This window comes from Ascaphus truei, chromosome 3 (assembly GCF_040206685.1).
Source record: "Ascaphus truei isolate aAscTru1 chromosome 3, aAscTru1.hap1, whole genome shotgun sequence".
Classification (NCBI taxonomy): domain Eukaryota; kingdom Metazoa; phylum Chordata; class Amphibia; order Anura; family Ascaphidae; genus Ascaphus; species Ascaphus truei.
This window is the reverse complement of record NC_134485.1, coordinates 83,161,671-83,187,547: the sequence shown is the minus strand read 5'-3', so window position 1 is coordinate 83,187,547 and position 25,877 is coordinate 83,161,671. Positions and strand designations below refer to the sequence as shown.

Sequence of the window (25,877 nt, the reverse complement as noted above, 5' to 3'; positions counted from 1 at the left end):
CATACCCTCTCTCATTAATTCTGTTTGATGTTTGTCTGAGCTCCTAGAGTGGGTGAGTGCTAGTTGGTTGATGTTGAATCCTGAAAAGACAGAAGTGCTCGTTGTGGACGCTCACTGTCGAAGACAACAAGACTGTATCTACTGTAGGTCAACCAACTGGCCTTTAGCTTGGGCATTCCCAGTTGCTAAACTCTGTCTATGTGCAAAAGCTTGGTGTTGTCCTTGACTGCGACTTGACACTTAAATATCAGGTATCAGCCATGATTACATTTTAATTCTTGCACCTTAACAATATAGCCAGCATTAAGCACTTGATCCCCCCCAGAGGATCTTACTACGCTTGTCCATGCCACACAGGAATCTGGAGTACAAAAATCATTGGTTGATTCAATCTTCTGCTCCTTATATGTAGTTTTGTGGAAACTCTTTTATATTTCTATTGTAGGGGCCTGTCATTTTGCAACCATTGTTCATAATGTCTGTATTTTTGTCCCTTTTGATTATGAAAAAGCCCTTCCATGAGCTTAGGTTATCACCATAACCAACATATCTCTTATTTTTGTCTGATTCTGTAGGTGAACTCTACAGAGCTTCCGGGAGGAAGCAGCGATGCCCCCGGCAGAGCAGTTTTGAGATACACGAGGATAGTGAGGTAAAGCTGGTACTTGTGTTGTATCTCTCATAACTTAAGGCCAGCCTGTTGACACTTTCCAGGATTAATTCCCTAGCTCCAGAATATTCTGTAGAGAAAATGTATGTCTTAATTATAATGTAAGGCTTTAGAAGCCTCTACTGACTTCATTGTTAGGTTGTGAGAAAATACTATGCAATACTTTCCACCTTCTTAGGAATGATGATGAGACTAGTGGCACCCCGTTCATTAATAAAAAAGCGCAAGGAATGAAAGAGATAAAGCAGGGTGGAAAGCATAGAAGGCTGATAAAAAAAATATAGCGTTTTCAGTAGCCATATAACTAAAAAAAATAATGAATGGGCCAGAAATTCTGGAAAAGTCGGCATGAATAATTTATTTTTCATAGAATAAATGCCCTTACTGGACCACATGTACAACGTATTAGTGAATGTGCATTATGTTTAGTAGCTTTGCCTAGAAACAAATGATCTTACCTCACCCCCCCCTCCCCCCCCCCCGGTGTGTTTCGGCCTCTACTACACGTCAGCTCAGTAAAGTTATACTTACTGTACACAAGCTCTTTTTGATGCCTTATGGTCCCACAAACTATCATTGATCTTAATTCTGCAGGCCTTATTGCTATAACAGGGATACTGTAGTTTGAGACCATCATCACATGTTAAGTGGGTAATAAGATACTGTGTTTCTCCCATCAGGATGGAGCTCAACAGATCAACTGTAAGACTCAAGTCCTTGCTCTCATCCTTCATGGTGGCAGTATACTGGACACAGGTGGAGGGGACCTCAACAGCAAGGTTGCCGATATCAACACATTCAGCTCTGTATTTGAGAAGGTGACCAGGGCCCATTTCCCTGCTGCTCTGGGGCACATCCTGATCCGGCATGTCCCTTGCCCCGCCATATGTTCTGAAGCCTTCTCGCTGGTTTACAAGTAAGACTTTTTTTTGTTTGTTTCTCAGGTTGTTTCTCTCCTTGTCAGAGGGTGAAGCGTTTACAAGTCTGAGGGCCAGACTATGGGCTGCAAAGCAATGCATATCAAGAATCTCTGGCATTAAGACAATTAGCACTTGTATGAATGAATAATAATACTCTACTGTACTAGGACACATTGTCAATAAAGAACCTAATAGCGTAAAAAAGTGAGGTTCTTCAGATGAAGTATGCTGGTAACCTTGGCCCATCTCCAGACACTGTTCTTAGTACTGTATCTTCTCTTTTTTTTCCAAACGTTTTTATTAGGCATAGTTAAGTTTACACACATTGCATTACAAATATGGTCTAATACAATAACAAATTTTCTGGGTTAAATAGTGGGAGGTCGGGGTATTGCCCCTGGGGTTATGACTTTGGGGCCATGTCATGGTCCAGTGGCCAGGAGGGAAGGAAAAAGAGTCAGAAAAGAGAAAGAGGGGGAGGGGAGGGAAGGGAGGGGGGTGACGGGGGTGACGGGGGTGACCCCCCTCATCTATGCTTTGAGGCCTTCTTACACTCGTATTACAGAGTAGGGTGTATTTTGGTTTGGGTTAGTGGGACAGCCAGGGCTCCCATATTTTATAGAAACTTTCCGTTGAGCATTTAAGAAAGGCATTGAGCTTTACCATTATCATGATCTCATTTAGTCTTTTCTTTACATTTTGTTTTGGGCGGGGGGGAAGCCCTTCTTCCATGAGGACGCAACTGAGCATCTCGCTGCTGTAAGAATGAAGGAGATTAATTTCCATATTGGGTGATCAATTTCCTCTATTAGTCTGCCCAATAGGTAGGTCAGTGGATCAATGGTGATTGTGAGGTCTATGACCTCTTTTATTAAGGTTTGTATTGTGAGCCAACATTTCTGAATCTCTGGACATAGCCACCATATGTGGGCCATGTCCCTTCTTTGTCCACAGCCTCTCCAGCATAAATCAGAGGCCAGAGGGTAGATTTGTTTTAGTCTCACTGGGGTAAGATACCATTGGTACATTATTTTATATATATTTTCCTTCACTGTGGTACATATGGAAGTTCCTGAAGCCGAGTCCCATATCTCTTCCCAGTCCTCTCTGTCAATAACCATGTTCAATTCCGCTGCCCATTTGAGCATATAATCAGTACTGTATCTTTTAAAAGGAAGAGTATTGCATTTGGTGCTTTGAATGAGATGGGAGTGGTTCACACTGCAGATATTACACTGAAAACCACCCTTGAAATGGTATTCTCTGAAGAGATCTTCTATGTGGCGCATAGTAACCAACTACAGCTCAACCCCGTTATAACGCGATCCGTTACAACGCGAATCCGCTTATAACGCGATGCAAGCGTGGCTCCCAATTTTTGTATGTATGAATACTTTACAACACGATTATTGGTATCTTAAATACTTTATTGTACAAAGCATACAATTGTACATCATTTCTAATGTGATCCGCTTATAACGCGATGTGATTCTTTGGATCCCAAGCACAGTGTTATAAGGGGGTTGAGCTGTATGTCTATTCATAAGAGAGAATCACTGGAACCTAGCTGAAACGGGGTTGAAGGTTTTTTTTCTTCTTTGAACCAATGTTCTCTGAAGTCAACACAAACCTATGCAAGATGCAGAAATGTCCTTAATTTTTATATCAAATATTCCTTCTTAAACGTTCACATGTTGGCTAGGATGCTGTATGTGGGTGACCCTGGAAATTTACAGTAGCAGCTCTCTTATTCTCCGCATCTAGTCCACACACAGACACAGACTAAATGCATTGGAAGGCTATTGTATGGAAGCTTGTTTGGTCAATTTCAAATGTTCACCTATTTTATTGATTTTCTATAAACAATGGGGAAAGGATTAGCTGTTTCTTGGGGAATCTTCAGTTGACAATGTGCTGTAAATATTTAGAGAAGCCCTAGGTGATTTAACTTTACAATTAAACCAAATCTGAAAGACGAAACAAATAACTAAAATAGAAAACAGCAGTTATATTCTTGACTATGTTTCAGACACTCAGGTATGGGGGGTTTCTCATTTAACAAATCAGTTTTGGGAATCCTTGGCCATGAAGCAATGCTTTGCTGACTCTTCAGTCAACTAAGGGGTTAACATAGTAAAGTTACTGGGTTATATTATTTATTAGTTAATACCAATATAAGGGACAACTATTGTCTGGTGGTAATGTAAATCGTGGGTGCCTTATTGTCATGTTAGCACCTGTTTATGGTCTGCATCTTATGTAAATAGTGTAATACATTTAATATTAACTCAATGGGGCCTATCCTAGTAGCTTCGATAACTTTTCTGCCATCTCGAACGGTTTGGCATCTGAAACCATCTCAAACCGTGAGACAGGAAAATGCCAATACCGCTTGGGACAGCAGCGATGAAATCTCAGCCTCTCTCAAAGTTCTCCCCGTACGCTCCCTGCCGCAGCTGCATACAGAGCTGCAGAGAGAGAGCCGCCTCTCTCTACACAACAGGCGCACTGCTGTTATTTAAATTTTAATACAAGTGTGCGGGAGCAGGGGGTCTACGGAGCTGAACTGCATTAATTTTAGGTTCCGGGGACCCCCTGCTTCCTGATATACAGGCCCCAGTATGGGGTACCGGTATATCCTATGCATTTAAATGTCCCGGTCACGTGACGCGGGAGATTTAAACATTGCATGGGGATACCGGCTCCCCATACCGGGAGCCTGTAACTCGGAAAGCAGGGGGTCCCCGAGGCTGAAATCAATGTGGTGCAGCTCAGGAGACCCCCTGCTCCCACACACTATTCTTCAAATTTAAATAAAACCAGCTCCATTACCTTAGCAGCTATCCGCTAAGGCAATGAGGGGGTTAAACCTAAAACTACTTTGTAGTCTGAGTCTTGGCTTTGGTTGATTAAGATGCGTTGCTGATTTCCATAAATTAGTCTCTGGTCGCCTTTAATGTGCTCAGGGTCTCTACTGCATCCCTGATCCGATCATTTAACGCGATTAAAGAGAACAGGATAGGCCTCACATGCTCACATAACTCAGCATGAAAGCAGTGATTACAAGTGGAATAATATTGTTAGACCCATACTCATGGCTATTTCTTAGAGTGTTCAAAAACCAAACTGGATCAGCACTCAAAAATAATAATAATAATAATAATAATAATAATGAAGGACTTACATTTTGCTTTTGGTCCCACCAAGTTTCTTCTTTAATGTATCTTTAAGGCTGACGAAGGGGCCCGGAAGGCTTGAAATGCTCTATTGTGCACATATAACAGTGTGTGGCTGCTAACATTTCCTTTCCCTGTGTGCGCTGATTTATTTTTTGTATTGCCTTTTTTTGATGCATTAAAGAAGAAATTTGGTGAGACCAAAAGCAAAACGCAAGTCCTTTATTATTATTTTTGAGTGCTGATCCAGTTTGTTTTTGCATAGTTATATGCATCTTGAGGTGTGAATGCAGGATCATAGCACATCTAACTGAATTGTGTTAGAAAAGGTGAGTGCTAGTTCCTTCAATTTTTTTATTTTTTTAACCCCTAACCTTAACCCCTAAAATACCTGAGACATGTTTCATGACCGGATTTGCAGCATGGAATATGACTTCATCCCTTGGCTTTTAGAAGCTTGTTGCTATAGTTACAGAGCCACATAGCTGGGCATATTTAGCCCAGATCAAATATTGCAGGGAGATACAATAACAGTGTTTAGGATTTCAAAGAAATAGAAAGAGAAGACCAATCAGATTAATTTGCTAATGTCACACAGGACAATCTCACTGTTGTGCACTTTTACTGTTTGTTGTGAAACTGCAAGCTATTTCAGCCCAACAGTGGATGCCAGAGAGGCTGTCTGTGCAGTGATAACTAAATATGGACGAATCTGCCCAAATCCGTTTCTCGGGTTTTCTCACATTTCTCCCCCCCCCCCCCCCAAAAAAAAATCTGTTTCGCAGTGTAAAATCCGAGGACAGATTTGGTCGGTTTTAATCCAAACGGATTCATAAAAATCCGTCATTGGAATAAATCCGTTGGCAGATTCTTAAGAATCTGACCACGGATTGTTGAATCCGCGGAGTGTATTAGTAATAATAATAAAAAAATATGCAAAAACGCGAAATCAACGTTTTTTCAGATTGATCCGTGGAAATCCGCAGACCAAAAGGAACCGGCCGATGCGGTGCTGATCCAAATCCGCCAAAAAAATGTGTCCAGCTCTAGTGATGACATACTGGTGAAAATTATTTTCAAGTGGGAATTCTGTTTTTCAATTAATTATGAGGGAATCTCCTTCATTGACAGGGAGAGATGGACACTAGGGGGGATATTCTGGTAGGAGCGAGTGTTGTCAATCCGTGTCTAAAGAGCCCTTTGGCACACTTGGCTATTCTGTAAGCCCTTCTCGCATGTCCAATCCGTGCGGGAAAGGCTTTTTTAGACCCGGTTTCACTCCGGCTCTGCCAATCCGATCAGATTGTCCAAAAAGCCTCCAACTCGTATTTTTAAACAACAATTGGAATTCTCGTAGCGCTGTTATCAAAACCGCTTCTAATAACGCGCATTTTGTTTCTCGCCTCCTTCAGAGAGACGAGATTGGTATTGCGAGTTCCATCCAGAGCCTGAAAATGGCTTTTGCTGAGAGAGAGCAAAACCCATATGTCAGACATTGAATTGAGGTAGCACCACTTCAGGTTATTCCCCTTCAAAAACAAGTAAGATCCAGGCATTTTGGCTGTTAAACCGTGCGATTTGTCACTTTTTATAGATTTGCAATACAGAATACCGATTTTTGGCTAGTTTTAATCCGCTACTTATGACCATGTCAAACCGCACGGTTTTGCAATGACAAACTCACAGTTACAAGAATATCCCCATATGCCTTTTGGGCGTGATTTCTGGCTCGACTTTGTGAAGCTTTGAGTGTGTTGTAAACCAGACACACAATGTGGTTATGATGAGTAATCAAAGTGTCCACGACTTTGTACCATACAATACATTGGTCTATTCATATGTCTCACGTAGTTTTTTTTCAAACCTCATACCGTCCTTTGAAATACAGTCCCACTCATTGTAGTCCTGTTCTTTTCTTTCTTTCTTTTTTGTACAAAATTCGTTTGCTTTCCATTCTCCTGGCTTGTCACATACTGTCTTTCAGAGTAAAAGCTGCTGGTAGTTTTCTGCTTCAGAATATTAACTACATTGTATATTGAGATTTTATTTTTTTTGTTAGCTATTGTGATTTTGTTAAAAATGCTTTCTAACGTAGTACTTCTTAGTCTTGCTCTCTGTAGTTTTGTTGTGTACCCCCGACCAACCCTAAAACAAAATAACTGTTTTGCATAAACTATAAGCAGTACAATATATGGAACTTGTTATATGCATTTTTACCTCTGACACTGATCACTTGAACTAAGATATAAATGCCACCACCAACCATATATTTAAAAAAAAAAAAGAATATATTAAAAAAGTACATGAATTGCTCTTTTAAAACCTCATTCCTTTTCCACCCCCTCCTATTATTACTAAAATGCTCCTCTTAAAGGCAGTACCGTATATGGCCTTATGACAGTTGAATTAAATGTTGAAGTAACAGTTGGATAGTAGAGAGATGCAGGGCACTGAACATGGCAGCATAAAAAATGTACGCCATACAAATATTTAACAAGAAAGCTGTGCAATTGTCCGATTAATAACAAAGCAGAGTGCAATATAATTTTACAGTCCGGCCAAGTCTGATCAAAGGAAATAAATATGAATTATTATTTTGAAGATTACAAATGATTTGGTATAATATGGGGCATTATAGGTGTGTAAGGATGTGGTAGGAACCTCATATGTGTGTTCAGTGTGTGTTCAGTTGGTGTTTGACTCTGTTCAGTGAGAAGCTTGTGGAGTGTTTGCAACAGTGTTGCAGTGTGCCATAGCAGAGTGAGACAGGCAGTGTGATGCAATAGCTGAGCTTTGTGTCTGTGCAGATTAGGCAGAGAGGCTCCGTGGAGAAACTACAATTCCCATGAGCTCCTGGGCAGTCACCTGATGTGAAGAACCAATCAGAAGGCTAGGATGACAGGGGCAGGAAAGGGAAGCGTGGGGGAGAGGTCACGCTAGACAGAGGGGTTCTGGAAGGTAAAGGAGGAGGGTGTATGCGTGCAGGGGGTCTGTGACCCGCCTGCATAGGCTAGCTTTACCCCGCAGGCCCTTAGGAAAAACCCCTGAGTCACAGTAGGTTGCTGTGCTGCAGGGACGCCCATAGTGGTAGCAATCAGTCACCTTACTGTGTAGACAGTTAGGGACAAGCGTGCGGAGCAGGTTTGCTGGTGAGCTGCTTGGGACCAGACAGCTGCACTGCAGACATCAAAGACAAGCAAGGATTCGGCTGATCCTTTTCGAAGCATTACCGGTCACCACCGTGACCGGAAGGTATTTACGTAAAGTGCACCAACACCGGTCAACAGGCGCTGATCCCGCCTTAGGCGTAACTCTTTGAGGACACTAGTGAGTGACCAAAGGCCTAATACACTGAGTTATTCTAACTACTAGCGCAAGGACACGGTGTGTGGGGCACGCGGTGGCGGGACCCGGACATACTCATTAAGAGCGTGGCAGAGCCACTACTGTACAGGACAATACTCATTAAGAGCGTGGCCGAGCCACTCAAGGTATAAGGACATTAGCATTTAGCTGCGTTAAAAGTTATATTGCATTACAGGATATGTGTTGGGTTATATGTTGCGTGTGTATTAATATGATAGAGTGCTAAGGTTATTGTGCATATAGTAAAGTTGGTTGCATCATACATGTGTGTGTATATGTTTCTTGCCCAGGGGAATCTCACATCACGGGGATCCTGGGTAAGTGGAGGCGCTGCGCTATAAGTGTTACCCCAGGCTCCCAGCTAGCGGAGGCTCATATCTCCTGGAGCCGCAGGTTCGTGCAGTTACCCGTAGTCGCTTTAGCGTGTCAGAAAAAGGGCTACAGGTGTAACACCCCTATCCCCACCCGGCTGCAGAAGATAGGGTGTACATCTAATCAGTCTCTCTCTTGCACTGCAAACAGGGTATCTACCTGCTTCAGTGTAGTGTACCTCAGCCAGTTTTACCTTTGTCTCAGGGCTTCTTCAGTGGATCCAGGCCAAGGCTTGTAGTGAGGAGTAGAATAAGTAGAAAAGGGCGCCAGGAACATTAAAAACAGGATGCTTGCTTTTATTGTCAGCAGGATCAGCATATCCCACAGCCTAGACAGGACAGGTTTTCAGCATGTATCTCTTGCAGAAGTTCCCCTCTGCCTGCAGTACCTTGTAGGACCCACCGTGACCCTGGCTAAGGATGAAGCAGGCTCAGCCCCAGAACCTCACATAAATCTGGACTACAACCCTGCTCCCTGCAGCATGGGAAACACTGCTGCACTGGGCACCTAGCACAGTCGGCCTCAGCACACTCTCCTTCTCTCTAGGGTGGGTCCCCATCTCTTATACCCAGGGGGTGTCAACCTTTCCCCTTCTGTCTCTGGGCAAAATATGCTGTAGCAATCTGTCCCCCCACCGGTCACATGGCCTGCTAGAACTTTCCTAGCTCTGAGTCATGCCTCATGTGCCTTGGATCTGCAACATTGTATCTTATCTCTGAGCCAGCTCTCATGCAGGACCATGTGCAATGGGTTTACCCCTTAGGCTGAGTCCCCGCTGGCGCTGAGCTCGCTATGCGCTTGGCGCACTTACCTCCAGTTCACGCTCACGCTGTGCGTGGGTGCTCGTGCCCGCATGCTCTCCCAAGCTTTGTGCTTGAGGAGACACTAAAGGGATACTTTCAGGCTCAGAGAAGGGTCACATGACCCTGCTCTGACCAATGGGAAGAGAGAGGGCGTGTTCTAATGCCCTCTCAAAACTGCAAACACAAACATGGGATTTCTAGCCGAGAGAAGTGGAGGGGTGTAAAACGGACTGCTGTGGTGTGTGGGCTGGGTAGGTGAGGGCAAAACGGACTGCTGTGGGGTGGGTGGGTGAGGGGCAAAACGGACTGCTGTGGGGTGGGTGGGTGAGGGGCAAAACGGACTGCTGTGGTGTGTGGGGTGGGTGGGTGAGGGGCAAAACGGACTGCTGTGGTGTGTGGGGGGGTGGGTGAGGGGCAAAACGGACTGCTGTGGTGTGTGGGGGGGCTGGGTGAGGGGCAAAACGGACTGCTGTGGTGTGTGGGGGGTGGGGTGGGTGAGGGGTAAAACGGACTGCTGTGGTGTGTGGGGGGGGAAAAAACGGACTGCTGTGGTGTGGGGGGGGGGCAAACAGTGGTGAGGTGTGGGTGGGGCAAACAGTGGTGTGGTGTGGGGGGGGGCAAACAAAGTGGTGTGGGGGGGCAAACAAAGTGGTGTGGGGGGACGGGGCAAACAGTGGTGTGGTGTGGGGGGGCAAACAAAGTAAGGGGGGAAGGAGAGAGGGGGAGGAAGGAGAGAGGGGGAGAAATGAGAGAAGGGGGGATAAGGGAGGAGAAAGGAGAGAAGGGGGGGAGAAGGGAGGAGAAAGGAGAGAAGGGGGAGAAAGGAGAAAGGGGAAGGGAGAGCAAGGGGGAGAGAGAGGAGAGAATGGGGCTAGAGGAAGGAAGGGGGCTGGAGGGGGGAAGGGGGAGAGAGAGCAATGGGGGGGAGAGAGAGCAATGGGGGGGAGAGAGAGAGAGAGCAATGGGGGAGAGAGAGAGAGCAATGGGGGGGGGAGAGAGCAATGGGGGGGGGAGAGAGAGCAATGGGGGGAGAGAGAGAGAGCAATGGGGGGGAGAGAGAGAGAGCAATGGGGGGGGGAGAGAGTAATGGGGGGGGGAGAGAGTAATGGGGGGGAGAGAGAGCAATGGGGGGGAGATAGAGAGAGCAATGGGGGGGAGATAGAGAGAGCAATGGGGGGGAGATAGAGAGAGCAATGGGGTGGGAGAGAGAGAGAGCAATGGGGGGAGAGAGAGAGCAATGGGGGGGAGAGAGAGAAATGGGGGGGGGAGATAGAGAGAGCAATGGGGTGGGAGAGAGAGAGAGCAATGGGGGGAGAGAGAGAGCAATGGGGGGGAGAGAGAAATGGGGGGGGGAGAGAGAGAGAGCAATGGGGGGAGAGAGAGAGCAATGGGGGGGAGAGAGAGCAATGGGGGGGAGAGAGAGAAATGGGGGGGGGGGAGAGAGAGAGAGCAATGGGGGGGAGAGAGAGAGCATTGGGGGGAGAGAGAGAGCAATGGGGGCGAGAGAGAGCAATGGGGGGGAGAGGGAGCAATGGGGGAAAGAGAGAAGGGAGAGAGGAGGGAAGGGAGTAGAGAGAAATGGTCAGACAGACACACACACACAGACCCTATTCAGCCAATGACATGCCCCCTCCCCTAATAGCCACGCCCCCCCCCCCCCCCCCCCCCCACTCCTGCTCTAAAAATGTTGCAGGACAGCGATCGCTCATGTTTGGTGAGCTGGTGACATCACCACTTTTCAAGCATGAGCAAGCTCAGCGGCAGCGGGGCCGTAGCCTTACACTGCCAGAGTGCTGCCCTAGCCTTCATGCTAAAAGGGCCTGGTTTTAGCAGGGGGCTACATAGGTATTATACCCACATGTAACAACCCACATTAAGTTAATGGGATTGTCTGATTATTTCTTTCGGTCTACCACCTCCAGTTTTATGCATTGGTAATCTTCGGGACTGCCTTGTGTCAACTCTTTGTCCTCTACTCCTGCATGCTGACATAATTTCCACATAATTATTTTCTGTCTGTAGACAGAAAATAAAGGGTCAGGCAGTGCTCAGAGCTATATAAACTCACCGGATGTAGTGTAACCTTGCAAAGATCTAAGACAATGATGGATTGAAAATCGTGATATAGGTGTGTCTAAGAATTGGGTCTTTGGCATAGCAAAGAACTGGACAGGGATGGAGTTTGGGTCCTGTCATATTAATTATTAGCAAGAGTGACAAAAGGTATATGGATGTACATTTATATGCATGTGCGGCCAGGCATTAGGGTTCAAATAGGTTAAATCTTCAACACAAGGGGATAGTTTCTCAGTAGGATGAAATACGCGAACAGAGGTGATTGGGTTCAGTGCCAGGAAGCAGCCAGGTTGTGGGACATATATTGCTGCTAAAGATGGAGGCTATAGGATTACTAGGGAGCTAGTGAGATTGAAACCTGCGATAACCAGCACTCCAGCTCCTAGGACTCAGGTACTATGCATCAAGACCCTGGAAAGCCATTCTAAACACCCTAAGCTCTGCTGTGCCCCTGAATTGCCAGACTCCAGGCCAACTGCCCATGTGATAGATACCCTGTTATTGTTAGTCCGTTTTTTAATAAACCCTCAAATGGTTGAGTTGGAGTACAGTTATTCTGCATTCTGGCACCCGGGTCTGAATTCTGAACAAGTAACAGTACTGACACCATAGTGTCCATAACTAGGCTACACATGTGTAAGCCCCCCGTCTGAAGAGTTACTAGAAGTTTGGAGTGTATCGGGCTCCACCTTGTGTTGCCATGGGATCATGACATCACAGGGAGTTTATTAGAGATGGGAGGTTCGAGAAGGTTAGGTTCCAGTAGGATAAGAGGAGAGGAGCTTCGGGGAGGAGAGATAGGGATGTTCGTAATGCAATAGTACAGACCAGGCCCCCCTCTACATTATTATGTTGTAGCTAGAGACAGTACCCTAGTTAAGTTAGGATCCCAGAAGAAGATTAAGGGAGTCCAATATAAGCTTCAAAGTATGAAAACTGCATACAACAGAAAGCCTCAGTAACGAGGACTCCTGGGTGCCGGTGGATTGGCTCTAACCGTGGATCTGCATTAACAGTTCTCACCAACTGCAGGGAAGTGGAAGTTCCCGCACCGACAAAAGGCTTTGGGGTCACTTGTATAGGACATGCTTGGATTCCCAATGGGCCTAGCATTACCAGGATAATACAGAGGGGTATCCTGAACAGAAAAGGAGGGGGACCTGCATCTTAGAACAGTTAAGCAGCTAAGATATATACTTACCTCTGAGTGTTAAGTGTGGTAACCCACGGAAGCACAGAATGCATCGATAACAATAAAGAAACAGTACAAAGTTGTTTAAACTCTGGGGACCTGAATAAAAGACTGTTGTATGACAAAAGTTCCTGGCGCCCATTATTCTACAACTTTGCTACTTCAACGACCAGCCACCTGAATCTAGCACCCTGAGCCAAGGTAATGTCCCTAGAAGTAGGGCAGGGTGGGTTACACATGCATATGTATCTCTTTCCAGTGTTAAAAAAAGATGCTGATCCATCAATATCCCAACACAAATCATCTGAAGTGTGTAGAAAACACTAAGAAGTTCATAGAAAGAAAGCACCATAAATAATCAGAGGTAATAAGAAAAATAAATAAAAGTGAACAAATGAGGCCTGATAATAATGACATGTAACTGCAGTACATGCACTAGACACTGCCTCATTACATTCAATGCATGCAGAAACACCAAAAATAACCAGAGAAACAAACGGTAAAAATAAAGTGTCACCAAACAGTAGTGTTGTAACATAAGACTGTGAAACAGACACTCTTGTGTACGTGAGATAATGCGTAGGCGAGACAAACTGAAATAAAGAATGCTCAGGGGCCTGAGCTAATGAACAAATTTATATATTTTATTTTCCATGAGATGTACATACTAAGGACTTGCATTGAGAAATGACTTCATACTTCTATATATCTGTATACAGGAGGGCCCCGGGTATATGGCGGGTTCCGTTCCAGGGGCCCACCGTATAGTGAAAATCAGCGGAATGCGGATCCGGCGATTTTCCGTTCTGCGCATGCGCAAACCGGCATTTTTTCCGTTCTGCTCGCGCAAACTACGATATGCGTGCACAAACTACGGTCTGCGCATGCGCGCCGGGCGCAACCGCCCATTCTGCGCATGCGCGACTTAGGCTTTAATATGGTGGCCCCTTTCTCGGTGCCGCCGTATCGCCGGAAAGCAGAGCGCTGAGAAGCGGGGCCCTGCTGCACTTACTTACTTACCCATCTGTAGATTCAGTTGGGTGTTATTGGTGTCCGTACTGCTGCTTTTCAGGATTCAGGCTGGGCGTGCAGGGTAAAGTCCAAGGAGCTCATGATTAAGCCTGATTAACCCTTACAGTGGCATTGTACCTTCAGGTCAGTGACGCTAGTCCTCCTGGGTATTACTAATCGCGAAAGGTTTTGTGTTCTATTCTGCTCACCTATTCATACAATTGATGCTTTGCATATTTTGAAATCATGGTGCAAGTAGAGGAAATAATGCATACTGTATATTGACAAATTGATCCAAGAGATCAAAAAAAAGACCCTCCAAAGATGCACTCTTATGATTAGTTATTTATAAATGACTTGGACAGCTAACTTGTGGTTTCTCTAAAGTTGGGTCCGTGTTAAAATCACAAAATAATAAAATTTTATTACATCCAAAAAAATTTTAAGTGACAATGTGAAAAATATATAAATAAATCTAAATCTAAAAATCCCTGTAACGGAGTAGTAGAATTTCTCTTTGTATAGAATTATTGTTGTTGTTTTACAGTTTCTACTGCGACATACCAAATTATATCTATCAAATAGAAGTGTTGTTTGACTGTTAGAGACTCTGGGTGTACGACTCCTTAGCTAAAGTTCTATTTTGTAAGGAGCTATTGCATTAAATATTCAATTGTGACACAGAATTATTTGTATTAAATAACCGTTAGGTATTTAATTCATGTGTCTGAATATAAAATTCTGATTCCCAGTGTCCCGACAAGTTATGTGAAGATTCTGCTTCTATGAGTCAGAATAGTGAATCTAATACATATAAACTTATTTGTTGTCAAATAGCGTTTCATGCTTATAGGAGATACAACCAATTTCATAAGTGTGTTTTCATATGTGGCTCTTAATGTATTAGAAGCTCATCATATCACAGTTAGCACACATTGGGGGTCATACACTAAGCAGTGATAAGTGGGTTTTCTGGGTGCTATGCACAAAGCAGTGATAAGTGCTTTTAAGTGAGATACATGCCTTTATAGCGTGATACTGCCTGTTGTGAGATTCACAAAGCAGTGATAACACTGCAGTATCGTACTATAATGGCATTGTTTCCCACTTAAAAGCACTTATCACTGCTTTGTGAATCTCATAGCAGACAGTATCACGCTATAAAGGCATTTATCTCACTTAGAAGACTTATCACTGCTTTGTTAATCTCACAGCAGGCAATATCACGCTATAATGGCTTTTTATCTCACTTAAAAGCACTTATCACTGAATCTTAGATTTAGGGGGTTATCACTTATCACTGCTTAGTGCATGACCCCCATAGCACGATACTGCAGTATTATCACTGCTTTGTGAATCTCACAACAGGCAGTATCACGCTATAAAGGCATGTATCTCACTTAAAAGCACTTATCACTGCTTTGTGCATAGCACCCAGAAAACCCACTTATCACTGCTTAGTGCATGACCCCCAATATATCATAATAGATTACTGCATAGTTCCTAGTCCACTTAAATAAGCCCTATTTTCCGTGTAGGGCATATGTGAACCATAGACTTCTATGTTTCCATATTCAGTGCATAGACAAGAACGCTATTTAAGACAATAAGAACAGGCAAACAAATCTGCCTCGGCGGGTCAGAACACTTAAAACCCCATGATACAAGCCGTATTTTCAGACACTGATGTCGGGCGTTGGTGTCGCTCTCCGATTACATCACGACGCACGTTTCATGAGATCAACTCGCTTCTTCAGGTGGGGAGGAGTCTACAATACACGAGTATTACATTTTATATTAAAAATGTTTGATCTCTGGCGAAATTTGTGCAGGGACTCACCCTGCAACAGAAAACAATCTCCAGGTGAACCCTTTTCAGAGAGGTGATCACCACGTTACTGCCTACTCGCCAGTTGAGCAAATGATGCTATCATAGGTATTCTGGACTTTCTGCACACCGTGATAGCAACGCTGTCAAAAATGGCGATTTAAAAAGAACGGTGATTTTTCTTATCGGCGCTTAGTGCATAGGCCCCTAAGTCTTTAATTAAATTAGCATCACAGCAAAGACCAGGGTTTTGTGATGTTCTAGAAAAACTTCCAGAATGACTGTCAATATAGGCAACTTGTCTGGAAAATCTCTTTGAATTGACAAATTACGACCATTGGGCTAATTAGATTGTTAATGTTTTGAATCAGACTTAAAAAGGCACTCTGACTGTAACGTGACTGTAACGTATATATCTTAATGTACTACCAATACACCTTATTTAATTCAATTAGCCTCCCGAAAGCCTGATGGTACTTACAACTCCATTATGTCAAATGAAATGCTGAGCAATCTCTAAAGTCATTGATGGAATTAAATACTGCTTTTGTGTATAAAATTAGGGTTATCATTTGTCCATTCTTGTTGAAGGGACAGATTGAACCATATCCATTGAAAGCCAAAACATCCTCAAAACAGAACATACGTACTGTAGATCGCTGATACTTACACTACAGGCAGTAACTTTTGTAAATGTTATATTTATATGCATTAGCCAATTAGTTAGACACCTAGTATTATGGGTCAGTGCTAACCCTTTGTGGTGTATAAAATAGCAAAAGGAAGGATAGCAAGTATTTTGTATGCCTCGGTTTTAACATATGTAACCCTCCTTACCCGGCTCTAAAGGGGTCACATCAGATTGGCTATATACATTGACTGTGCTTAGTCTCTCAGGCTATTGCAGGGTGCTGGGTAAGTGCAGGCAGGGCGTGGATGCATGAATATGAAAAGGATGGGCGCCAGAAACGTTTAGAAATAAACAGTGCTTTATTGGACATCCGTCAATAATGCTTCACTTACATTGTTTACAGTACCAGTAATACATACTGGTTACTTGATGTAAACTCATTGCAAACCGTATCATTCTGGACTTCATCCATGGGTACCTCTTACTCCTACGTTGGGGATCAATGCCCCTTGAAGAAGTTCGCGAGAACGAAACGCATAGTGTGGCTTTGCGGACGTAGGGGGTGTGTTGGACCTTGGTCTTGTGAATGATTGCCCATTCTGGATTGAGTCCTTGGACCCAGGGAGTAGCAGTGGATGGCCACCACGTGGTTTCTCCTATTGAACAGGGATTGTTGGACTTTCGCCCACTATATGACGCAGGTTGGTCCCAATGCCCAAAACCTACCTATGTTTGTAAGTGCTACAAATTTTTTGACATAATTTCTGTTTATAAAGCAACCAGCACTATTTTTTTGTGTCCTCTCTTCCATATCTGGGATATCTCCTCCTGGGATCTGCTATCTGAGTTGGTTACTCTAACAACAACAAGGCTCCAACCACTCATATAAAATGTGAGTAGGATTACATCAGTAAACTGGTTAGGAAAGAATTCCTTATTTATATACTCTGTGCAGTATTGTGTTATTTTGTCTTTTCAATATATACCTGGATGTGAGTGCGCACCCGATTACCTGCCCCACTGTTTCTATGGATTAGGATTGAATCCATCTCAGGAGCTGCACTCTTCACGGGTTAGTATTTATACCTCTTGCTGTTTTCTCGTATTCATCTTTTAACAGTATTTGCGCTTGATCTTGTCAGGAATCGGCGTTCTCCTCGCTTCCCACACAGAGCACCCCCTCTCCGCAGGGAGCCCCTGGACCCACAAAACAATCCTGCCTTACCGTCCTCCACGGCTCCTCGCCTCTGCCGCCGTCGCGGGATCACTCCTCTCGGCGATTCCTCTGCTCAGCGCCGGGCGCGCCCACGCCCTCCTGCACGCACACCTACATGCACGCCAGCCTCAGACGTTATGTGCATGCATTCCCAGCTTACAGAGCACACGCCTAACAGAGCACTTTTAACCATTGCTCCTGCAGTGAGGCGTCGCCCCCAAGCATCACACAGTTCCATGCAAATCAATGATTACACTCAGCTGGGCTGTAACACCTCCCTCCTACCAGGGAGGACTCCTTGCAGTCCTCCAGGCCTGCCCCTATTCCCATTGGCCTGCCCAGCTTTATTATGCCTGTGCTTCCCATCACTCGTCGCTTGACATAGTTCTGTATGGAAGCATTTGACTACTCGCTCAGTGACTCCTCAGGTATTGACGCGGATTGGACGACTACCCCCTCTGGCTCTCGACTTCAGCTCTACTTGGACTTCGTGACTTCTGGCATCCCTGTAACACGGCTTATACCTTCGATCATCCGCAACTCTCCTATCCCTGATCTTGGCAACGGCAATAACTACTCCTCCTCTACTTCTGGTAGCGGCAAGTATTGTCTTCCTTACTATACCTGGCCTGGCAACACTAACACCACACTCCGGACGCGCTCCCTTTGCTGCGGGTGCGTGTATCCCTATGTCCCACCTCAGCACAGGGGACGGGTCTGGTCTGCGGGCAGCACCGGCGTAACATTAAGTTGAGCCCACAAGACGCAGACCAGACCGAACTTCAACCGTTTCTCTCTAATCTGCTTCAGCATAACCGGGCCATGGCGGATCAAATTGTGACACTTACACGCCAGGTCGCAGTACTCTCAGACAGGGTACCGACCGCGACCCCGCCAGATGTAAGCTCCCACTCCGCAAGCGCAGTTAGCAGCTCAGATGTAAGGATTCTTCCCCCAAGCCTTATGCAGGTGAACCGCAAGATTGTAGAGGTTTCCTAAACCAGTGTGAGGTGCAGTTTGAAATGGCTCCCCATCTCTACAATACTGATCGCAAGAAGGTAGCCTACATTTATAACCTCCTCACTGGCAGCGCCCTGGCTTGGGCTTCCCCGGTTTGGGAGCGACGTTCTGACCTTACCCAAGATTACCCGGCATTTAAAGCCGAGTTTCAACAAGTATTCGATTCTTCCGCTCGTCGGGAGATGGCATCTGTTTCTCTCCTCCAGATCACTCAGGGACGGCGAATGGTGACGCAGTATGCTGTGGAATTCGGGACTCTAGCAGCCAAGACTAACTGGGGACAAGAGGCTCTCGTCTCCGTGTTCTGGCAAGGCCTGGCAGATCCCATCAAGGATGAACTCTCTCGCCAATCCAGGCCGGATCAATTGGAGGTCCTCATTGATTTGGCTGTCCGAGTGAATCGAGTGAATCAATGTATCCAGGTACGCCGCTCAGAGCATCAGCGCACTCGCGTCCATAACTTTCAAGTTCCGTTCTCCAGTACTCCCAGCAACACTCCTGCACTGGAGTTGCCAGAGCCAATGCAATTGGGGGTACAACGCATCCGCACACCGATACGGCAGTTCCGCCACGCCGGGGGATTGTGTTTCTACTGCGGATCCATGGAACATCTGGTTCGGGAGTGTCCACTGCGTCCGGGACGGGAACACCCAGTGAGTACAGAGGGGATCTCTCTGGGTGTAATGTCTCCACGTCTCCTTTCTAAAGGTGAACTCCCTAAGAAACTTACATTTCCAGTCTCCCTTTCAGGCGATAAGTTCAAGACTTCTACCGCCGCTTTCATTGACTCAGGAGCTGGAGGAAACTTTGTGGATCTTGAATTCGCCAGGTAAAACCGCATACCACTTGTGAGAAAGAAGGTTCCCATCGCACTCGTCGGTATCGATGGACGTCCTCTTACCCCGGCCCACATCTCCTTAGAGACGGCTCCCTTGCTTCTGTCCTCACATCTGCACAAGGAGATCTTAGTTCTCGATGCCATTCACGCTCCTGGGATACCCATCACCCTTGGTCTTCCTTGGCTACAGCTTAACAATCCTCTCATTGACTGGACTTCCTCTGCCCCCATTTCCTGGAGGCCGAGGTCAGGCGAGACTCATCAACTGCTGGCCAATACCTCTGTTCCCGAAGTTATTCTACCTTCCGTTTACCATCAATTCCGGGACGTTTTCAATAAGGTACAGTCAGACCTCTTGCCGCCACACAGGACTTACGATTGTCCGATCGATCTAGTTCCAGGTTACTCTCTACCCAAGTCCAAGACCTACCCCTTGTCGTTACCAGAATCTCACACTATGGATGAATATATCCAGGAGAATCTCAAGAAAGGCTTTATTCGTCACTCCAATTCCCCAGCAGGGGCTGGGTTTTTCTTCGTCAAGAAAAAGGACGGGTCGTTGAGGCCTTGCATCGATTACAGGGGTTTAAACCACATCACTATTAAAAATCGTTACCCCCTTCCCCTTATTACCGAACTGTTCGATAAATTACAGGGGGCCAAGATTTTTTCCAAGTTGGATCTACGTGGTGCCTATAACCTGGTGCGCATCAGGAAGGGGGATGAATGGAAGACGGCCTTCAACACGCGTAGTGGACACTACTAATATCTAGTAATGCCTTTCGGCTTATGTAATGCTCCCGCTGTCTTCCAGGATTTCATCAACGACGTCTTTCGTAAGGTACTTAATATTTTTGTTATTGTATACTTGGATGATATCCTGATTTTTTCCAAAGATCTCCAGGACAATATACGCCACACCTCCTACATCTTTTCCCGTCTCCGTGAACACCATTTGTACGCCAAACTGGAGAAGTGCACCTTTCATACGACCTCTACTCCGTTCCTGGGGTATATCATTTCCGATGAGGGGTTTATGATGGACTCCGGTAAACTTCAAGCAGTCACTGAATGGCCAAGACCCAACTCTCTCAAGGCCATACAACGTTTTTTAGGGTTCGCTAATTACTATCGTAAGTTTATACGGAGTTTTTCCACCATTGTGGCACCCCTCACTGCGCTCACCAAAAAAGGAGCTGATCCTTTTGCTTGGTCACCCAAGGCTATCTCCGCCTTCGAGACACTCAAGGAAGCCTTTATATCCGCACCTATTCTCCATCATCCCAACATCGAACTTCCCTTCGTCCTGGAGGTCGACGCTTCTGATTGCGGCGCTGGTGCCGTTCTTTCCCAGAGACCCACGCCCCAAGATAAGTTACATCCCTGTGCATATTTTTCCAAGAAATTCTCGTCTGCCGAGAGGAACTATGACGTGGGTAACAGGGAACTTCTGGCCGTGAAGATGGCTCTTCAAGAGTGGAGACACCTGCTGGAGGGGTCAAAAGAGCCGTTTACTATTCTCACGAACCACAAGAACCTTCTTTACATAGAGAACGCTCGACGCCTTGGTCCACGACAGGCTCGTTGGGCTCTTTTTTTCTCTCGATTCGATTTTCACCTGTCCTATATTCCCGGGACCAAGAACGTAAAGGCAGACGCACTCTCCCGTATACATTCTTCTGAAGAGAGGCCAGAGGAATCGTTGGAGACTATCCTTCCACATGAGAGGATTCTCGCCACGTCTACTTTCAAGAATCTTGACAAGATTTTGCACTCCCAGAGACGCATTCCCAAGGACTTGGTTGTTCCCGACAACAAACTCTTTGTACCATCCAAATTTGTTCCAGAGGTCCTGTCTTGGGGTCATTCCTCTAAATCTGCAGGTCATCCAGGTTTTAAGAAGACTACTGATCTCATTCGTCGGAATTTCTGGTGGCCAAGGATGTCTCAAGATATTCTGGAGTTTACCCGCGCATGCCCCACGTGCGCTCAAAGCAAGACTCTCCGTCAAAAGCCTCAGGGTTTTCTGTTACCCCTTCCAGTTCTCGACCGCCCCTGGTCCCACATTTCTATGGACTTCATCGTGGAGTTGCCCAGGTCCAGAGGAATGAACACTATCTTGGTGGTCGTGGACAGGTTCTCGAAGATGTCCCATTTCATTCCACTTAAAGGATTACCCACCTCCCCGCCCTTGCTGATATCTTTACGGAACAGATTTTCCGGATTCATGGGATCCCTTCGTCCATTGTGTCTGACAGAGGTTCTCAGTTCGTATCCAAATTTTGGAGAGCTTTCACGAAGAGATTGGGCATCTCTTCTTCCTTCTCTTCCGCCTATCATCCTCAGTCCAATGGACAAACGGAGAGAATCAATCAATCCCTGGAGAAGTACCTGAGATGTTTTATATCCGATTTCCAGGATGATTGGGCTCAACTCCTCTCTTGGGCAGAGTATGCCGTCAATTCTGCAAAAAACGAGTCCACCCGGGAGTCACCCTTCTTTATAAATTATGGGTTTCACCCTCCCTGTCTTCCCATCCCCAACATTTCTTCTGGAGTACCAGCCGTAGATGAACGCATTTCTTCCGTCCAAACCGCATGGTCCAGGATTCAGTCTACCCTTCTCAACTCCTCCCGCAGATCGAAATTACAGGCCGATCGTCGTCGTCGTTCGGCACCCAGCTACAAACCAGGGGATTTGGTATGGCTCTCCTCTAGGAATATCCACCTCAAGGTACCATCTCCTAAACTGGCACCTAAGTTCCTGGGACCCTTCCCTATTTGTGAACAAATCAATCCTGTGGCATTCCGGCTCCAACTACCACCCAGTATGAAGATTCCCAATGTCTTTCATGTGTCTCTCTTAAAACCATTTATCTCCAGTCACTTCTTTCCGGATCAGACTCGTAAACCGGATCCCATTACGGTACAAAATAACGAGGAATACGAAGTTCACTCTCTTTTGGATTCTCGCCTATCCAGGGGTCAGCTCCAGTTCTTGGTGCAGTGGAAGGGCTTTGGCCCTGAAGAGAGATCCTGTGTACCTTCAAAGGACATTCATGCCCCGGCCCTTCTTAAGTCCTTCAGGAAGATGTTTCCAGAGAAACTGTTCTTGGACCGTCCTGAGGCCGTTCCTGAAGAGGGCGGTACTGTCAGGAATCGGCGTTCTCCTCGCTTCCCACACAGAGCACCCCCTCTCCGCAGGGAGCCCCTGGACCCACAAAACAATCCTGCCTTACCGTCCTCCACGGCTCCTCGCCCCTGCTGCCGTCGCGGGATCACTCCTCTCGGCGATTCCTCTGCTCAGCGCCGGGCGCGCCCACGCCCTCCTGCACGCACACCTACATGCACGCCAGCCTCAGACGTTATGTGCATGCATTCCCAGTTTACAGAGCACACGCCTAACAGAGCACTTTTAACCATTGCTCCTGCAGTGAGGCGTCGCCCCCAAGCATCACACAGTTCCATGCAAATCAATGATTACACTCAGCTGGGCTATAACACCTCCCTCCTATCAGGGAGGACTCCTTGCAGTCCTCCAGGCCTGCCCCCTTTTCCCATTGGCCTGCCCAGCTTTATTATGCCTGTGCTTCCCATCACTCGTCGCTCGACATAGTTCTGTATGGAATCATTTGACTACTCTCTCAGTGACTCCTCAGGTATTGACGCGGATTGGACGACTACCCCCTCTGGCTCTCGACTTCGGCTCTACTTGGACTTCGTGACTTCTGGCATCCCTGTAACACGGCTTATACCTTCGATCATCCGCAACTCTCCTATCCCTGATCTTGGCAACGGCAATAACTACTCCTCCTCTACTACCGGTACCGGCAAGTATTGTCTTCATTACTATACCTGGCCTGGCAACACTAACACCACACTCCGGACGTGCTCCCTTTGCTGCGGGTGCGTGTATCCCTACGTCCCACCTCAGCACAGGGGACGGGTCTGGTCTGCGGGCAGCACCGGCGTAACATATCTTTGTTCACACATCTATTTATAGTTACATAGTTACATAGTAGATGAGGTTCAAAAAAGATGTACGTCCATCAATTTCAACCTATGCTAAATTTAGACAACAGATACTTTATCCTATATCTATACTTACTTATTGATCCAGAGGAAGGCAAATAAAAAACCCTAGTGCCATATCACCCAATGATATCTCATAAGGGGAAAAATAAATTCCTCACTGACTCCAAGAATTGGCAATTGGATTAATCCCTGGATCAACATCCTTCCCATGTATACTTATTTCGTATATCCCTGTATAACTTTCCTTTCTAAAACATGTCCAACCTTTTTTTGAACAAATTTATTGTATCTGCAATCACAGTCTCCATGGGTAATGAATTCCACATTTTAACTGCCCTTACTGTAAAGAACCCTTTCATTTGTTGCTGGTGAAATCTCCTTTCTTCAACCTAAAGGAATGCCGAGTCCTTTGTATTGCCATCGGGATGAATAGTTCATTTGAAAGCTCTTTGTACTGTCCCTGAATATATTTGTATATAGTTATCATATCCCCTCTTAAATGTCTCTTTTCTAATGTAAATAAATCTAATTTATCTAGCCTCTCCTCATAAGTTAGATTGTCCATCCCCTTTATTAATTTGGTGGCTCTTCTGTACACTCTCTCTAGTTCCATAATGTCTTTTCTAAGGAGTGGTGCCCCAAATTGTACTCCATATTCAAGGTGTGGTCTTACTAATGCTTTGTAAAGGGGCATAATTATGTTTACTTCCCTTCCATCCATTACCCGTTTGATGCAAGATAAGATCTTGTTTGCCTTTGCAGCTACTGCATGACTTTGGGCACTATTGCTAAGCCTGCTGTCTACAAGCACTCCTAAATCCTTCTCCATCAAGGATTCCCCCAATATATCTCCATTTAATTTGTAAGTCGCCTTTTAATTCGTGCATCCCAAATGCATAATCTTACATTTATCTGTATTAAACCCCATCTGCCATTTACCTGCCCACGTTTCCAGTCTCTCCAAGTCCTTCTGAAGAGAAATTACATCCTGCTCTGATTCTATTATCTTACACAACTTAGTGTCATCAGCGAAGATGGAGACTTTGCTCTCAATGCCAACCTCAAGGTCATTAATAAACAAGTTAAAAAGCAGGGGTCCCAGTACTGATCCCTGAGGTACTCGACTCACGACTTTAGCCCAACCTGAAAAAGTTCCATTTATGACAACCCTCTGTTGTCTGTCCTTTAAACAGTTTTCAATCCAGGTGCATATATTATTACTGAGTCCAATTTTCTTTATTTTGTACACCAACCTCTTGTGTGAAACCGTATCAAAAGCCTTTGCAAAATCTAAGTAGACCACATCAACTGCATTACCCTGGTCTACTGCACCGACACACTTTATTCGAGCAAATACCCAGTATGTACCTGGCAGATACCTGGAATGCGCCGCTCCTCACCTCTGACAAGCCCCGTTGCGTTTGCCTTCCCAGCCTGGGTTCATGCCTGGCTGACGGGCGGCTGATCTGTTAAATGATAATGATTAGGATTTAATAGGCTGCAATGCTTCGCGTGTCTACCAGATGGCATAAATTCATGAATTGTAATGCAGTATATATATATATATATACTGTGCAGTATTGCAGCCAGCGGGAATAAAATGCTTCAATCCCTGCCTGGAAAATAACGCACTGCACTCGGGCAGAAAACAGTCACAAACCTCAATACACCCGGGTATACCCGAATTCGTGGGACTAGCCGAGCTCGAATAAAGTGTGTCGCCAGTGTAAATTCCTACTTACCTCCTCAAAGAAACAAATAAGGTTAGTTCGGCATGATCTATCCTTCATAAATCCATGCTGACTATTACTAATCATTTTGTTTTCCATTAGGTATTCCTGAATATTATCCCGTGTAATTTCCCGGGTTGTGGTCTATCTCCCTTTTTAAATATAGGCACCACATCAGCTTTACGCCAATCTTGTGGTACTGAGCATGTGGAAATGGAGTCCTTGAATATTAAATATAATGGTTTGGCTATTACTGAGCTTAACTCCTTGAGAACTCTTGGATGTATGCCATCGGGGCCAGGTGCCTTGTTTACTTTAATTTTTTCAAGTCGCTTATGAACTTCTTCCTCAGTTAACCAATTGTTCATTAATATGGAGGTTGTGGCTTCCTCCTGTGGCACTACTATTGAACTTGATTCTTCCCTGGTAAACACAGAGGCAAAGAATTTGTTTAATACCTCTGCTTTTTCTTTATCTCCAATAATCTGCCTGCCCATCTCACACTGAAAGGGTCCTATATTTTCTTTTCTCATTTTTTTGTTATAAAGGTACTTAAAGAACTTTTTAGGGTTGACCTTACTTTCTATTGCAATCCTTTTTTCATTATCCATTTTTGCTCATATGATTGCCCTTTTGCAATTTTTGTTACATTCCTTATAATTCTGATACGATGTCTCCGTTCCTTCTGACTTAAAGAATCTTATACGCCTTCCTCTTCTTGTCCATTTCTCCCCTACCTGTTTATTTAGCCACGTTGGTTTTGACTTATTTCTTTTATACTTATTACCCAAGGGTCTACACTGATAAGTGTGCTTTTCTAACAATGTTTTAATGACTGCCCATTTATCTTCTACATTTTCCCCTGCAAACACATCATCCCAATGTATTACTTGTAGATTAGACCTCAGTTTATTCAAATCTGCCTTTCTAAAGTTTAAGGTCTTTGTTGAACCCAAGTAATCTGTTTTTTTTTTGATAATTTATTTCAAATGAC

General features: G+C 45.2%; 1 protein-coding gene across 3 annotated transcripts in view; it reads left to right on the top strand.

The window, feature by feature from the left end:
• Window positions 1-25,877, top strand: part of PITPNM3 (PITPNM family member 3) — a 462,376-nt gene that overhangs the window by 297,715 nt on the left and 138,784 nt on the right. For all 3 annotated transcript variants that reach the window (XM_075594415.1, XM_075594416.1, XM_075594417.1), the window contains 2 exons: window positions 576-652; window positions 1,351-1,586. In XM_075594415.1, the coding sequence (XP_075450530.1) occupies window positions 576-652; window positions 1,351-1,586 (313 nt within the window). The remainder of the gene's footprint in view (window positions 1-575; window positions 653-1,350; window positions 1,587-25,877) is intronic.